The sequence below is a fragment of the Leopardus geoffroyi genome, chromosome B1, assembly GCF_018350155.1.
Source record: "Leopardus geoffroyi isolate Oge1 chromosome B1, O.geoffroyi_Oge1_pat1.0, whole genome shotgun sequence".
NCBI lineage: Eukaryota > Metazoa > Chordata > Mammalia > Carnivora > Felidae > Leopardus > Leopardus geoffroyi.
In genome coordinates this window covers 96,640,007-96,658,268 of record NC_059327.1, presented here as the reverse complement: position 1 = coordinate 96,658,268, position 18,262 = coordinate 96,640,007, and the positions used below count along the sequence as shown (strand labels likewise).

The 18,262-nt window shown below is 34.9% G+C and overlaps 2 protein-coding genes across 8 annotated transcripts in view; one reads left to right on the top strand and one right to left on the bottom strand.

Moving 5' to 3' along the window:
* MFSD8 (major facilitator superfamily domain containing 8) overlaps positions 1 to 18,262 on the bottom strand; it is a 163,696-nt gene that overhangs the window by 114,371 nt on the left and 31,063 nt on the right. The gene's annotated exons all lie outside the window — the stretch shown is intronic.
* The window catches only part of ABHD18 (abhydrolase domain containing 18), a 44,417-nt gene that overhangs the window by 21,448 nt on the left and 4,707 nt on the right, over positions 1 to 18,262 (top strand). For both annotated transcript variants that reach the window (XM_045468037.1, XM_045468047.1), the window contains 7 exons: positions 3,954 to 4,032; positions 4,137 to 4,221; positions 6,020 to 6,047; positions 11,207 to 11,345; positions 13,408 to 13,497; positions 14,160 to 14,261; positions 17,744 to 18,122. In XM_045468037.1, coding sequence (XP_045323993.1) covers positions 3,954 to 4,032; positions 4,137 to 4,221; positions 6,020 to 6,047; positions 11,207 to 11,345; positions 13,408 to 13,497; positions 14,160 to 14,261; positions 17,744 to 18,122 — 902 coding nt within the window. The remainder of the gene's footprint in view (positions 1 to 3,953; positions 4,033 to 4,136; positions 4,222 to 6,019; positions 6,048 to 11,206; positions 11,346 to 13,407; positions 13,498 to 14,159; positions 14,262 to 17,743; positions 18,123 to 18,262) is intronic.

Below are 18,262 nucleotides of genomic sequence, written 5' to 3'. Positions count from 1 at the left end.
AAGAATAACACAGCAGCCAGAAAACAATAAACAAAATGGCAATAATAAATTTATAACGGTCAATAATCACTTTAAATGTAAACCAACTGAATTCTCTAATCAAAAGTCTTAGACTGGCTGAATGGATTGAAAAAAAAGAAAAAAAAGGACTCAAGTATGTGCTGCCTATAAAAGACTCACTTCCAGGGCACCTGGCTGGCTCAGTTGGAAGATCATTCAACTCTTGATCTCGGGGTTGTGAGTTCGAGCCCCACATTGAGTGTAAAGATTACTTAAATAAATAAATAAGCTTTAAAAGAAAACTGTTTAAGAAAAAAAGATTCACTTCAGATGAAGGACATACATAGACTGAAAGTAAAGGGATGGAAAAAGATATTCCATGCAAATGAAAGTCAAAAGAAAATAAAGGTAGCTATATTATATCATACAAAAAAGACAAAGATTGGAGGGGCACCTGGGTGGCTCAGTTAAGCATCTGACTTTGGTTCAGGTCATGATCTAATGTAATGGTTCATGAGTTTGAGCCCTGAATCGAGCTGTCTGCTGTCAGCACAGAGCCTGCTTCAGATTCTCTGTGCCCCCCTCTCTCTGCCCCTCCCTCCCTCTTTCTCAAAAATAAACATTAAAAACAAATATTGGATAAGGGGTAAAGAAGGTCATTATATAATGATAAAGGGATCAGTCTAACAAGAGGATATAACATTTGTAAATATTTATGTACCCAGTATAGGAGCTAAATATATATTTAAAAAAATTAACAAACTTGAAGGCAGCAATAGAATAATAGTAGGGAGCTTTAATACCTGACTTGCAGCAATGGATAGATGATCCAGACAGAAAATCAGTAAGAAAACATTGGACTCAAACTACCCATTAGATCAAGTGGACTTAACCTAGATATTCACAAAATATTATATCCAACAGCATCTGAATACACATTCTTTTAAAATACACAGGGCGGGGCACCTGGGTGGCTCAGTCAGTTAAGCATCCTACTTTGCCTCAGGTTGTGATCTCACAGTTCATGAGTTTGAGCCCCACATCGGGCTCTATGCTAACAGCTCAGAGCCTGGAGCCTACTTCGGCTCCCTCTCTCTCTGCTTCTCCCCCACTTGTACTCTGTCTCTCTCTCAAGAAAATAAACATTAAAAATTTTTTTTAAAAATTAAAAATAGAACTACCATATATGATCCAGCAACTCCACTTCTGGGTATATATTTGAGGGAAACAAGAACATTGATTTGGGAAAATATCCGCACCCCCGTGTTCATTGCAGCATTATTTACAATAGCCAAGACATGGATCCAACCTAAATGTCCATCAGTGGATGAAAGGATAAGGAAGTGGTATATAAAAGGAGTGCAGTATTATTCAGACATAAGAAAGAAGGAAATTCTCCAGGGGCATGTGCATGGCTCAGTTGGTTGAACGGTTAAGTGTCTGACTCTTGATTTTGGCTCAGGTCATGATCTCGTGGTTGGTGGGATTGAGCCTCATGTTGGGCTCTGCCCTGACAGCACAGAGCCTTCTTGGGATTCTTTCTCTCCCTCTCCCTCTCTCTACCCCTCCATCCTCTCTTTTCAAAGTAAATTAAATAACAACAGCAACAAAAAAGGAAATTCTCCCATTTGCAACTACATGGACCTTGAGAACATTATGCTAAGTGAAATAAGTCAGACAAGGACAGATACCATATGTTCTCACTTATATGTGGAATCTAAAACAATGATGACAACAACTTGGAACTCAGAGATACAAAGAACAGACTGGTAGTTGCCAGAGTTGGGAGTGGGGGCTGGGTGAATTGGGTGAAAGCGGTCAAAAGGTACAAACTTTGTTATAAAATAAGTCTTGAGGATATAATGTACAGCATGATGACTGTAGTTAATACTGTATTGTATATTTGAAAATTGCTAAGACAGTAGATCTTAAAAGTTCTTATCACAAGAAAAAGGATTTTTGTAGCTATGTGTGGTAATGGATGCTAACTATTGTGATGATCATTTCACAATACATACATATATCAAATCATTAAATTATATACCTGAAACTAATAATATATGTCAATTATCTCAGTATTTAAAAAGAGATTTTGGAAGCTGAAAGTGGGAAGCCATTAAGATCTATATAGATACTTTCCCTACCTCCCTTTCCTGTATGCTTCCTGGTCTCTTATCCCTGCTTTATGACCCATGCCATTTCTCTGTGGGTAGTTTATCTTTCTCTGCTTCTCATGCAGTGACAAAAAATAGCTACCACAGCTCCACAGAGCCTTCATGTTGAAAGCTCAACAGAATCTAGAGTCTGTCCTAATTACAGACTACCAAAAGAACAAATCTTTACTGCCCTAATCTGTACTACCCCAGGCCCAATCAACTGTAGCTGAGGAGCTCACATGAACTCTACCTATTCATCATGGGGCACTGGAAAATACTCTTGTGAGAAGGTACTGTAATATGAGCAGACAGACTAATTAGTGAGCCTCTATTAGATGAGTGGTCAGTTATTACTGTAATAAAATATTCTTATTAATTTAAAGCTATTCTCCAATAATGAAGTCTCTACATGGAATGCTATGAAACAGAAGGAAAAAAATAATAGCAGAGATGTCCAGCATTTCACAGAAAGCATTTTTAAATGTTTTTATTTACCCCAAATCATCAAAATATCAAGAAGCAGGACAGTTCTGAGAATGCAAAATGAAGCAGAGTTGTTAACATTGGCAGTTTTGATGAAGAGATTAAAAATTAAGAGTTAGTTCCCATGAGCACAAAACAGAAAGAACCACTGAACCCTCCTAAATGTACTTGTGTGTATTCTCTATTCAACAATTTATTGCTAATAGATAACTAGTGATATTGTCCCCTGCACAAACAAAATAAGCTCAAAATTGAGGTTTATGTTGCCTGAGAATGCAGCTACCTAAGGTGAAACCTTGAGTTGACAGAATGCAGTATTATACTAGATAATAATTCTAAAATATCAATTGCTAAGGAAATTAAAAAGGCAAGTAAACCAGTTTAAGAAGATAAAGTTCTGAAGATGAATGGTGGTGATTGTTGCATGACACTGTAAATATGCTTTTTAAAAAAATATTTTTTGAGTTTATTAATTTTGAGAGAGTGAGTGGGGGAGGGGCAGAGAAAGAGGATGAGAGAGAGAATCCCAAGTAGGCTTCATGCTGGCAGTGCAGAGCCTGATGCGGGACTCAAGCCCACGAACCATGAGATCATGACTTCAGCCAAAACCAAGAGTCGGAAGCTTAACTGAGCCACCCAGGTGTCACCCCAACAATGTAAATGTACTTATTGCTGCTGAACTGTGCAACTTAAATATAGTTAAAATGGTAAATTTTATGTTACGTGTATTTTACCACAATTAAAGTAAAAGTCCTATAGGGAAAAAACATTAAATGAAAAGCAAATTACTACGATAAGAAGATGACACATAGGGAAAACTGTTTTTTGGTTTTTGTTTTTTGGCATCTGGCATGGATTGCTTTTTCTTCAAGTTGGAAAACAAAAGAGATAACATAAAGTATTTTACTGATACATCAACAGATTGTACAACCAAGCATTATTCCTGCAAGGAGAAAAAGCAGAGCTATGTAGAGAGTTGTTGTTTCTAAGACTTACTCATATATATTGATGTCTCAACAAAATAAGAAAATTTCATTATGCATTTATAAAGTGATACTGAATAAGGTAAAAATGATTACAATGAATTCTGTGTTTATATTGTACTGCATATTTTAATATCCTAATACAATATCCTAATATAGCAAATTTATAATATCTTATTTGCCTTTATGCAAACATGAATTATTCATCATAATTTGAATGTCAAAATTCTGAATGATCTCTTCTCCCAAATAATTTAATTATTTACAAATTGAAAGTTTGTATTGAAAACCTTCTAAAGAGAATTCTACTTATGTGTTTTATTTTAAACAGGTTCCAACTTATTGTTCCTAAGGAGTGGAACAGCAAATATAAACCTGTATGCATTCATCTTGCTGGAACAGGAGATCATGTAAGACTTTCTATGACGGCTTAATCCCTAATTTGTTAACATACTCTTTGTAACACAGATGTGGTTATTACATTCTTTAAGTATGTCATCTTTTCTTTCCTTAGCATTACTGGAGACGACGAACACTAATGGCTCGTCCTATGATTAAAGAAGCCCGAATGGCTTCTTTGTTGCTAGAAAACCCTTATTATATCCTTTTGTGATATCTAGAAATCTTTTCTCTTATTTATAGATTTAGTCTTCAAAAAGAATGATAGATAGTAACCAGCTTTTCTAAACCAGTTTAGTGTCAGTTCAGAAAATATTTAAGAAGCAAGAATGAAAAGAAGTGAAAAATTATTTCATGCCTTTAAACAACCAATGTTAAGGATTGTGCTTCCACTGTGTAATGAAGATAAATTGTACTTTTTTCTTATAAAACTTATGCTGGATTTTAATATTATTAAGTCAAATGTTTGCTATTAAGGAAACCTTCATGTTTTAAATTCATTTACATTTAAGTCATCAGTTGAGGTTTAGAACAGTTCTTAACTTGACTTTCAAGATGACGTCAGACTATTCCCAGAAGAAACGAAACTGATGCACAGATATAAAGAAATGTTCGGGGCACCTGGGTGGCTCAGTTGGTTAAGCATCTGACTCTTGGTTTCGGCTCAGGTCATGATCTCACGGTTCGTGAGTTCAAGCCCCACATAGGTCTCTGTGCCGACAGCGCAGAGCCTGCAGAGCCTGCTTGGGATTCTCTCTCCCCTCTCTTTCCGTTCCTACCCCATTCATGTACTCTCTCTTTCTCTCTCAAAAATAAGTAAACTGTAAAAAAAATTTTTTTAATTTAAAAGAAATGTTCAACGTTGCTGGTAATAAGAGAAATGTAAAGTTAAAGCAACATTACCAAAGATTTAAAAAATAAAACCCAGTAGTTATGAGGCTATTGTAAAAAAAAAAAAAAAAAAAAAAAAAAGGCACTCTTATTACTAATGGCTGTGAAAATTGGTTTAATCCTTGGGGAAAGCATTTCTACTGTATGTATCAGGAGCATTAAAAAATCTTATGTCCCTTGACAGTGATTTTGATTCTTAGAAATTTATTCTAAGGATAAAATACAAAGAAAAGAGAAAGTTGATTGAAAAGAGATTTATATAGTTTTATTTATAATAGTAAAGCATTAGAAATAGCTTAAATGTCTCACAATAGAAAAATGGTTGAGTAATTTGTGGTTCATAATATTAGAATATTATGCAATTGGTTATGTATATTGCTCTACCATTTACTACCTGTATGACCTTGGACCTGTTATTTAACCTTTTAGTACCTCAGATTTTTCATTGGTAAATGGGAATAATCTCTTAGATTATTCAGAGTATTAACTAGTTAATACTGTCTAGAACAGTGCCTGGTAAATGACATTCAGTAAATTTTAATGGTTAGTTATTGTTAAAAAGTTTACAGTAATAGATGAAAAGTATAATGCAAAAATAGGATACAAAACTCTGGTGTGACATAGATAGGCAGAAAACCTAAAAACAGAAAATCCATTAAAAACTGTGTGTAAGGAAAAAATACTGGACATACACCAAAATATTAATATGGTTGTCTGTACATGAAGTAGTTTTTCTTCTAATATACTTTTCTGTATTTTCTAGATTTTATATAGTCAACATATAAATGAAAAAAAAAAACAACCTTAATTTTAAAATTAAGTTGAAGATTGCACAGCCCTTTGGATATACTAAACACATTAAATTGTGCACTTAAAATGGGTGAATTATGTGGTATGCAATATCAATAAAGCTGTTTTAAAAAAGAAAAAAAATAATCACATTGAAAATCCTGAGAACTCCTCAACAGCCTATTTGAGATAATTAGAAAATAGTTATTTCAGTAATAAATTGTGTTCAAATGTAACTATTTTGCTTAGGTAAATATGTTTTGAGACACAAACTGTATTTAATTATTTTAAAACTTTCTCTTTGACCCACGTTCTTAAATGGCTGCAGGAAACCCAAGGACCAAATGTAAGTATACATTACCTTCCTTTTTGTAATCTTTATGCCAAATTTTCAGTGGTATTAAAATTTTTGTTAGTCTTTGGTTAATCATTTCTAAGTTTAACATGTAAATGTTATTTGGGGAAAAGTTCTGTTATAAAACTGTAGTAGGCATGTTGAGTTAAATTTTTGTCTTAAGCTTTTTGCACTTAAAATGTTTGATAAAGAAATAAATAAGAAATTTTAGGGGTGCCTGGGTGGCTCAATCATTTGAGCATCCGACTTTGGCTCAGGTCATGATCTCACAGTTTGTGGGTTCAAGCCCCACATGGGGCTCTGTGCTGACAGCTCAGAGCCTGGAGCCTGCTTCAGATTCTGTGTCTCCCTCTTTCTCTGCCCCTCCCCTGCTCACACTCTGTCTCCCTCTTCTCTCTCAAAAATAAATATTAAAAAAAAATTTTTTTTTTAATTTTAGGGGCACCTGAGTGGCTTATTTGGTTAAGTGTCCTACTTTTGATTTCAGCTTAGGTCATGATCTCATGGTTTGTGGTTTCAAGCCCTGTCTTGGGCTCCATGCTGGTGGTGCAGAGCCTGCTTGGGATTCTCTCTCCCTTTCTCTGTCCTTTCTCCACTCATGCTTGCTCTCTCTCTCTCTCTCAAAGTAAACTGAAAATAAAGTTTTTAATAGGCTGATGGAAGATATATTTTATTTATAAAATGGTAACTGAAGAAATGTTAAAACATTTTCCTTCTTAAAGTACATTTACTTACTTCGTGAAATTAACACCACTCCTTTTTATTCTTGCAATGTATAGTATAGGTAATCTGAAGATAATCTCTTCTTGGTTTTTAGAAATGATGAACTTTGAAGGCAACTTTTTTTGCATTTCCATAAGCTATGTCATGTTTGGTTTTGATTCATTCAGTAAATATTTGATTCAAAACATTGGGAATGTAACAACAAAAGGTAAGGTCCTTACTGTCATAGAGCTTATATTCTAGGATGAGAGGTAGATAAAAATAAATAAGGTAATTTTGGATATTTATCAATGCCATGAAGAAAATAAAGCAGGGCAACCAAGTAAAGAATAATAGATGTGGGTGCAGGGTTGGAGCAGTGTTAGATCTGAGGACATGATATAATGAGAAGGAGCCACCAAGGTGAAAACCCAGAGGAAGATCAGCCTCAGAGAAGGAAGAATGAAAAACCTAATATAAGCATGGGAGAGTAGTATAAGACAAGGTCAGAAATGTAGGCAAGGGTCAGATTTATGAAGAGCCATGTGCTTTGAATTTTACTATAAGTGCAGTGGGAAACCTTTGGAGGACTTTAAGGAGAGGAATGATCTGATTTGTGTTATTAAAAGCTTATTTTGGCTTAGTTGGGCTAGTGTAACAACAGAAAAATCAAATAGGAAGCTATAGCAGTAATGCAGGAGAAAAAAAAAGTGACTTTAAGGAAGTGGCAGTGGAGATGGAAAGAAGCTCTCATGGTAATTAGAAGTTGAAATGATAAGACTCATTGATAAATTGGATATTGTTGGTAAGAAATCAAAAGTTCTGACTTGCATGTGTTAAATGTGTGATGTCTGTTAGAACTGCAGGTGGAGAAGTTAAGTAGGTAGTTGGAAAGTCCTGGAGAGGTAGATTTAGAGGTCACATGTTCTATGTGGTCGTGACATGGAAGAGATATAGATGAAATTGGGGTGGGTTGGAAGCAAACCTGTATCCTATGAAGGATAGTTTATTTAAAAAAAAATTTTTTTTTCAACGTTTATTTTTATTTTTGGGACAGAGAGAGACAGAGCATGAACGGGGGAGGGGCAGAGAGAGAGGGAAACAGAATCGGAAACAGGCTCCAGGCTCTGAGCCATCAGCCCAGAGCCTGACACGGGGCTCGAACTCACGGACCGCGAGATCGTGACCTGGCTGAAGTCGGAGGCTTAACCGACTGCGCCACCCAGGCGCCCCTATGAAGGATAGTTTAGAATAAACTTTGTGAAATGTGAAAAATTAATGTCCAAGCTAAGTAGTTCAAGAATTCTTACTCTGGAACCAAGCTCTGTATTCAGAACTAAGTGTGTCATTTTTACTCTTTTTAAAAGCCATCTTATGCTTGTTTTCATCAAAAGTGTGAGACTCGGTCCACTGTTATAAATAAATAACCACTGTCCCAGAACCCTACATTAGTAACTTCTATTAAAAGAGAAAACTGAAGTGAGTTTGATAATTCAGACTTCCGTACGAGGCCAAAATACATAATCAGGGGAATTACATGATCATCAATAGAAAATTGGAATGAGAATAAGAAACAAATGTAAGGATACATGGGCTGTTTTATGAGGAAGCACATCTATGATCTATTTTGACAGAGGATAGCATAGTTTCCATAAAGAGAAATTCTGACTTAGAGCTCTGAGGAGATGTGGTAGGACAGTGGACATAAGCTCTTTGGGGGCCAGAAATGTGTTTTTCACAACTTGGCATTCCTACGGCTGCTAGTTCTTTGTGCATAATTACCCTACATAGACATACAGTAAACAACCATTGATAAAGTGAATTTTGTACACCTCGACAAGGTTTCATCCAGTGGCCAATCATGTATGTCTTTATATGAACTAAAATTTGAAAACAGATTCTAACTTGGACACTTCAATAATAAGATAGTATTCTTTTTTACCACTAAATAGGCATACTTTGGAGATATTTCACCAGCTGCATTAGCCCCTAACAAGAGAGTCAACCCCTCCTTTGAAGCTAGCCATTGTCATCTCTTCTCTAGCTATGAAAGTCCTAGATGGCATCTTCTTCCAACAGAATGCTGTTTTTCAACATTGAAAATCTGTTGTTTATTTGTAGCTGCCTTTGTTAGTTATCTTCACTAGATCTTCTGGATAACTTACTGCAGCTTCCATATCAGTAGTTGCTGCTTTACCTTCTTGCACTTTTATGTTATAGAGATGGCCTCCTTCCTTAAACCTCATGAACTAACTTCTAGCTTCAGACTGTTCTTCTGCATCTTCTTCACCTCTCTCAGCCTTCATAGAATTGAAGAGAGGTAGGGCTTTTCTCTGTAATAGGCTTTGGCTTAAGGCAATGTTGTGGCTGGTTTGATTTCTATCCAGACCAGTCTTCTCCAAAATTGAAAACCATTTTGCTTTCTATTTTGTGTGGTCGCTGGAGTAGCACTTTTAATTTCCTTCAAGAACTTTTACTTTGCATTCACAACTTGGCTAACTGTTTGCTGCAAGAGGCCTAGCTTTTGGCCTATCTCCGCTTTTGACATCCCTTTCTCACTAAGCTTGATCATTTTTAGCTTTTGACTTAAAGTGAGAAATATGTGACTCCTCTTTTTACTTGAACACAGAGGCCATTGTAGGGTTATCAACTGGCCTACTTTCAAGATTTTTATATCTTAGGGAACAGGAAGGTGGGAGAGAGGGAGAGAGGTGGAGAACAGCTGGTCAGTGGAGCTGTCAGAACACACATAACATTTATGCATTAAATTTGCCATCTTATATGTGTGCAGTTCCATGGTGCCCCAGAACAATTACAACAGTAACATCACAGATCACCATAACAAATACAATGAAAAGGTTTCTCGATAGTATGAAAATTATTAAATTGTGACAGAGACATGAAGTTAGCAAATGCTTTTGGAAAAGTAGCATCTGTAGACTTAATCGATACAGGGTTGCCATAAACCTTCAATTTGTTCTTTTTTTAATGTTCATTTATTTATGTACATGTGCATGTACAAGCGGGGTGGGAACAGAGATAGATGGAAAGAGAGAATCTCAGGGCTCACACAGGGCTCAATCTCACAAACTGTGAGATCATGACCTGAGCTGAAATCAGGAGTCGGACACTTAACTGACTAAGGCACCCAGGCACCCCATAAACCTTCAGTTTGTAAGAAATGCAGTGCAATCCAAAGTGCAATAAGATGAAGTATGCCTATATAAGAATGGTTTGGAATCTAAAAAGATTTAAATGCTTCTAATAAGGAAATGTACTTACATGTAAAATTAGTTTCTAAAGACAGAAAATTCTAGTTGAATTGGTTTTGTTTTTATTTTAGAGAGAGCAGGGGAGGGGGTGAGAGAGAGAATCCCAAGTAGGCTCTGCACTTGGAGTGGATCCTACCACCCTGGGATCATGACCTGAGCCAAAATCAAGAGTGACACACAACTGACTTAGCCCTCCAGACACCCCTATTTAAGTTAATAAAAAAACATGTATTTTTATGAAAAATTACTTTTTCAACCAACTTTTAATTATTAAAAGTAAAGCATAGGGTATATAGTCAATATTTTAGTCTAAACATTTATATAGTGACATATGGTGATTGCAGTTGCCATGGTGAGCATTGAGTAATGTATAAAACTGTCAAATCACCAGGGCACCTGGGTGGCGCAGTCGGTTAGGCGTCCGACTTCAGCCAGGTCACTATCTCGCGGTCCGTGAGTTTGAGCCCCGCATCAGGCTCTGGGCTGATGGCTCAGAGCCTGGAGCCTGTTTCCGATTCTGTGTCTCCCTCTCTCTCTGCCCCTCCCCCGTTCATGCTCTGTCTCTCTCTGTCCCAAAAATGAATAAACGTTGAAAAAAAATTTAAAAAAAAAACAAAAAAAAACAAAAAAAAAACTGTCAAATCACCATGTTATACAGCCGAAACTGATATAACATTGTATGTTAATTACACTACTATTTAAAAAATAAAAAATTTTCCAGTTGGTTGTATTCATAAATTGTGTATTTTTTGAAAATAAGCAACATATTTAAGATTTTGGTAATACATGAGCCTCGTATTAGGTTAAGTTCTTTTACATTGCTTTTAAAATTTTTATGCTTTAAGTTCTATTGTAATAATTTACCCCTGTGTAAATTCATACAGGACAACCACGAATATTTTTTAACAGTTTGTTTAAGTGCTATCAAATAAATATATTTCCTGGGCTTCAAAGTAGTTAATTGAATTTCAATAAAGAGCAGATGTAACTTTAAAAAAAATAAGTATTAGCTGATTAATATGTAGAATAATGTTAGTACTCTTAATTCCATCAGTTTGTTCCATTAGCTATCTGGTCCTTTAAAAGAAAAACATGAAGTCTGGCTGCCTGTTTTAATTTTGCATATATTAAAATGTAAATACATAAATAATTTTCTCTTTTGTCTTGTGAGGCTAGAAGGTCCAGCCTAAAAAACGTGTCTGACCTTTTTGTGATGGGAGGAGCTCTGGTTTTAGAATCTGCAGCTCTCTTGCACTGGCTAGAGAGAGAGGGTTATGGACCTCTAGGAATGACCGGAATATCCATGGGAGGACATGTAAGCCTTTTAATTTCAACTGATACTTAATTGTGATTATGTTTGTAAGATCTAGAGAATGTAGTTATTTTAAAAATTTACTTAAGATGTAGAATTAATTTTAGTCTTGGCAAAAGCAGGAACAGGTTTTAAACTTTTCCCATTATAATGATTTTTTTTTTGTATGATATATATAGACAGTGATTGTACTTAATAGTCATAGCTCAGGTATTGAATTTAATTTAATATTGTATTAAAAGTTAATTTTTATAAAATTTAACTTTTCACATCTCAAATATAAGTGACTTACTTTGCTGTTAAATTGGTGAAGATAGCAAATGTAGAAAATACTTTTCATTTATCTCTTATTGCTGCCCCCAGTGATAAAGAGGTACCTGTTATACCTTTGTCTTCTAGAATATACTGAAACAGCCTCCTAATTGGTTTCTCTTTCTCTAGTCTTTTCTTTCATTAAACTTCTTAGTTTTTCTCCACACCATAACTAGAGTGATTTTCCTAAATCTCATCTCTGCTCTCTCCTGCTTAAAACCTGCCAGAGGCTTGCTATTCCAGTGGGCTTTAGATATGCTGGGTGCTAGCATTCTCCTAGTGCCTTCTCATGCCTTTTCACCTAACCAAATAACAGTTTGCCCTTCTGGTTCCAGTCTAGAGCTTACTTCCTATGAGAAGTTCCTCCACTCCCAGCCTAAACCCTAGACTGTACTTCATCTCTTATTAGTACTTATTTCACTGCATTGTGATTACTTGTTTAGCAGTTTTTCTCCATGAAGCAGTAGGTTCAGTAAGGGCTATTGATATGCTCTAATTGTTTCCTGAACATATTAGTCACTCCATACATTTTAAAAGAAACAACAACAAAATATATATAGTTTTCTGTAAGTAATTTGAATTATAAAATTAAGTTTAAAAACTGACTAAAATTCAAAAATATTATTAGTGAAATTGAAGGTTGGAAAATTATTTCTTTTCCCTACCTAGTAATGTTTGCATTGTTATGACCTAGATTAGGATCTTAGAACTTTCACCTGAACTACTGCCTATACTGATTGGTTTCCTACCTCAGATCTTACTCTTTCTAATCAATCTTATGAAGTGCTATCATTTTAGCTTCCTTGAATCACTTCTTTGGCATTGCCACTCTTTTGTTCAGGCCTCTTTATTAATTTCCCATTATATACAGAGCAAAAGGGACCTCACATCTGTTGCTATTCAGTCCTTCCAGCCTACCTATCTCCCTCACCCCATTCACCATATATGCCCTATTGACTAGCCAAAGTAAGTTATATTGGCTGTTTTCCTAGCAGACTTTGCACTTTTTCACCATCTTGCCTTTGATCATGTTGTCTTCTTTATATAGAAGACAAGACCCCATCTTTCATTTCCCCTAAAGGACAGCCATTTCGTGAAGCCTTCTCTGATTCCCCTAGCCAAAAAATAACTTTTCCTTTCTCTAAACACACATTACATTATATAAGTTATATAATTTGCTTTGTAGTTCACCAGCCTTTTTACAGTCAGCCTCAAAGGTCTGAGATTTTATAGTTGTGATTTTGTTGTCACTGAGCAGGTCACTTAAGTACGGAGTGTGATTAGCCTCCTGCCTAGCGTCTACATTTCAGCATGTTTGCTCTGTATTTACCCAGTAGAAAGTAGTTCTCTGTGGAAGGTCTTGAGATTACTTAAAATTTTCCAATGTACTTTATTACTTTCTAAGGGAGAAGTTATATGTTGTTGTTGAATTTATGATTTGGGGTTTCACAAGGTTGCTAGACATTCTCATGAGTATTTAGAGATTTTTTAAGATTTTATTTTTAAGTAATCTCTTTACCCAATGTGGGGCTCACACTTACAACCCTGAGATCAAGAGTCGCATGCTCTACCAACTGAGCCAGCCAGGCACTCCAAGTATTTAGAGATTTTGTGTTCATGTCTTATCTTACCAATTACTACTTTCTTCATAGTAAATGAAGTCTTACCAGACTACTTTCTTCATAGTAAATAGTTTTCATTTTAATGAATAGAAATTTAAACAGAAGCTCTCTGACTGTTAAACATATTTCAGATGGCTTCCTTAGCAGTATCCAACTGGCCTAAGCCCATGCCATTGATCCCATGCCTGTCTTGGTCCACAGCATCTGGAGTCTTCACTACGGTAATTTAATTGCAATTAATACTTAAATAGCTATATGTAATGAAAGGTAATTGTTTTGGGGGTTCCTAAAACCCTCTCCAGGTTTGGTGGTTCTCTAGAAGAAATCACAGGACGTACCACCTAGTATTACTCACAACTAAGACTTATTACATCAAAAGGATACAATACAGAATTAGCAAAGGGAAAAGGCACATGAGGCAAAGTCCAGAGGAAATCAAGCACAACCTTCCACTGGAAGCTCACAGGCTGTGTTTAATTCCTCTAGCAATGCATTATGACACTATGTACAAAATGTCCATCAGTGAAGGTTGATTGAGCCTGGGAGTCCAGGGTTTTTATCAGGGGTCAATCACTTAGGCAGTCTCTGGCTCATGTACCAAAACTCCAGAGGGAAAGTATGTGTTCAGCAGAAACTACACTGTTTGTCACAATGACTTTATCATTTATCACTTTATCATTTAGAAAGATATATTTTGGGGCAAAGAACTGTTTATTAGTCCAGTTCCCAGACTCTAATCAAGGGCCAACATTGCAAGTAGAGCTTTCTAAAGATAGGAAATCTCAAGCCTGCTATGTTTACTGTTTTCTGCACATTAATAATAAAATTATTGGACAAAATGCTTGATAGTGTGGTTTGATCTTAATTTAGTTTGTTATTTCAGGGTGTGCTAAGTAAATCGATTAATTGGAGGGAGCTGGAAAAGCAGTATTATACACAGACAGTTTATGAAGAAGAAATTATTCACATGCTTGAATATTGTGGAGTAAGTATTTTTAATTTCTGCATAACATTGGAGGGGGGCAAAAGTTGATTGTGTTTCACGTTTTCAATTTTTAAAAAGAATCGCAAATTTGTTAAAAGGCAGTACTGTTTTTTAGTTTTTAAGATTCTTCATTTTAAAATAAAATATAAATAGGGGCACCTGGGTGGCTCAGTTAAGCCTCTGACTCTTGATTTCAGCTCAGGTCATGATCTCACAGTTGTGACATCAAGCCCCACGTCAGGCTCCGTGCTAACAGCATGGAGCCTGCTTGGGATTCTCTTTCTCCATCTCTCTCTCTGCCCCTCCCCTGCTTGCACTCACTATCTCTCTCTCGAAAATAAATAAACATTTTAAAAATAAATAAAAAAATATAGATATAAAAAATCGTGCAAAGCAAATGTATGGCTTACAACATTTATTAAACAGAAAACCTGTTTGTAATAGGTCAAGAATAGAAATTGACCACCCAACACAGAAACCACTCCCATGTGTCCTAATTAAAAAGCTCTTCTCCCCACACTGCTAATCATTACCCTTATTTTTATAGTAATTACTTCCTTCTGTTTTTAAAATAATTTTATTGTCCAAATATGTATCCTTATACACTACAATTCTTTTTTTTGATGTGCTTTGCTGTGTCTTTTAATCTGTAAGTTCTCTTCCATTCCTTTCCTTTTCCTTATAATTTATCTGTTGAAGAATTTAGACTATTTACCTTTAGAGTTTCTCACCATCTAGACATTTTTTATTGCATTCTCATAGTATAGTTTAGCATGTTCACTCATTCTCTATATTGCCTGAAAGTTGGCAGCTGGGTGTAGAGGCTTGATTAAACTCAGTTTTTATTTCTTTGGTAGGAGTGTCGGAAGCACATAATGTCCGGTTGTCTCTATTTTGTGGTGTAAGCCTCCATTGATGTTTAATGCCTATGTCTATTAGTGGAGGACTACAAAATGCTGATATTCTAAATCTGTCATTTCTTTTTTATTTATTAATTTGAACACTTGTATAAAAAGGCACTTATTGGTTACCTATTATTTGGCTCAGTTCATATATGAAAGGCAGGATAAATGCTTGATATCTTTCCCTTAATTTACTAGTTTTCAAGATAATGAATTGGTTCCCTCTTAGTCTCCTAAGGTGACCAATTCCTTTCATGTTTTTTTTTGTTTTTATGAATTTTTAAATTTTATACATTCAGTTTGGAAGTTACCAAGGATCTCAAGAAATCTCAGAAAGAAAAAACATCTATACTATCAATTAGGACTTTTTATTTATGATTACATCACTATAAATCTCACTCTTGTAAAGGAAATCTATCTTGCATAACCTCAAAGGGTATTTACTTGCCTAAGAACTTTGTAACAAAATATCTCTACCTGCTAGTTAGTTCCTTGTGTTCCCCCATACATATAATAAAAAAATGCCTATATTTGAGAACTTATGATAAAACTCAATATGCATCTTTTTAAAGGGATGTCAAAAATTTGGGTTGTCTGAAACAGCAGTGTAGTCTTACCCAGCACTTTTTTTATGTCTCTCTTGGTGGTTGTATACAACTCTTTTTGTCTCAGAACTTGTTCACAGCAATACATATTCAGGAAATGTCAAGATGGCTTCCTTTTTTGTTATAAAAACTGTGTTTTTCTAATCAAAAGCAGTTAAAGTTGTTGGTGTACCCCTCTGAGTAATTCTGGGGTGCTTGATCTTACATTTCTCAATGTTTTTAGGTGTACAGTTCTTTGGTCCAGATGACTCCAGTGATTTTTTCTGTTAACCAAGTTGTTGGATTTTTTCCCTGCCTTCAATCAATTTTTCATTCTTTAATTTTTTAAATAGCTTGTAGGTCATATGTTCAAGCATCAAAAAGTATAAAAAGGCGTATAATGAAACAGTTCCTACCCATACTCCCAATTTGTCTAGGTCCTATCTCCCTCAACAAATAACCCACTATTTATTAATGTTTCAAGGAATTTTTCAAACCAATAGAAATATGACCTTTTTTCTTACCTTTTTTTATGGACTATACACAAATGTTTCCTTTTTCTCTTTTACTGCTGCATGAGACTATATGGATGGACATACCATGATTCATTAACTAGTTCCCTGTTGATGGGTATTAATGTTGTTTCTCATTTTTCACTAGTAACAAACACTGCTGCCATGAATAAATTTCACAAGTGTAAATTCCTAGAAATGTTGTTCCATTTGTAATGTGGTTAGATTTTGTCTAATTCTAGTTGTTTCAATTTTTACTACCAGCAGGAACATGTGTATCTGTTTTCCCATAATTTCACAAATTCAGTGTGTTAGCAGACTTACGGGTTTCATTTTTTTTTTGTCAACCTAATGGTGAAAATTGGTATTGTTTTTACTTAATTTACTTAATTTTAAGTGAAATTGAACATGTTTATAAGTTTAAGGGTAATTTCTATTTCATTTTCTGTGACCTTTATGTGCATATCCTTTGCTCACTTTTTCTATTGTGGTTTTGGACTTTATATTCATTTCTAGCTTTTAATAAATTAAAGCAGTTAGCTCTTTGTCATATAAGTTGCAAATATATTTTCCCAGGCTGTCATTTTTTTTTCTTTTGACTTTGTCTTTAGTATTTAACAACGTTTATTTTTACTTAAATTACATTGTACTTACAAGTCCTTAAACTTAGTATATCCTTTTGAGATTTTAATAGGTAATATTTTTTCCTTGATAATTTTTAATTCTTCTTAGTTCAGCCTAAGAAAGGGATTTGAGGTAGCTGATGTATTACTGCCAGGATACATTCATAAGGCTTTTGGAAGTTCTAAGATTAAGGCAGATCATGAATTTCAAAACTTTGGCAATAAAAACATGATGCAGACTAAATGATACCCTTTATTGTTTAATAGGAAACATTAAGCAATATAGTATAAGTCATTTATCTTAGTCCTCAGATAAATTCTGAAATCTCTTTTTTCTCTGTTATTTTTTAAGTTGTCAAATATATGCAACATAAAATTTACTATTTCAACCATTTTTAAGTGTACAGTTCAATGGTGTTAATAAATGCATTCACATTGTTGTGCAGCCATCACCTCTGTCCATCACCACCATCCATCTCCAGAACTTTTTCATTTTACTGAACTGAAGCTCTGTACCCATTGAACAGTAACTCTTCATTACCCCCTCCTTCCAGCCATGGCAATCCCCACTCTATTTTCTGTCTCTATAAATTTGACTATTCTAGGTACCTCATAAAACTTAAAATCATACAGTATTTGTTCTTTGTTTCTGGCTTATTCATTTAGTGTAATGTCTTCAAAGTTCATCCATTGTCATATGTATCAGAATTTTGTTCCCTTTTAAGACTAAATGATAATCCATTGTATGTCTATAGCACATTTTGTTTATTTATTCATTGATGGACATTTGTGTTTTTATTTTAACAAGTTGTTAAATAAAATGTATTTTATACTAAATGATGTCTTCTTTTGTATATTCAGACAGATTCTTTCAAAATGGGACAAGAGTTTGTGAAACGCTTCCCTATTGGTGCAGACAAGCTAACTAACCTTAATCTGGTGTCTAGAACTTTAAATTTAGATATGACAGACCAAGTTGTATCCCAAAAACCTAGTGACTACCATCAATCTAATAAAACATCTATCAGTGCCACATCAGAAGGACTCTTGTTGCAAGATACCTCTAAGATGGAGTGCTTCAATCAAACACTTTCACCCAATAAAAGTAGTTATACAAGCTGTGGCCCTCAGTCATATCACCTACTCAGTAAAGAACAAAGAAGAAACAATCTTCAGAAAGAATCTTTAATATTCATGAAAGGAGTCATGGATGAATGTACTCATGTGGCAAATTTCTCAGGTACCAATTTTATATGAAATGGAGAATGTTTGCTGATGTGTAAATATTTGTGAAATATTTCTAAGGATGCTTTACATTTTAAGGATGTTTACAAAATAATTTCATATTTTCAAGAGTATGTTTATTGTTGGCTCCAAAAT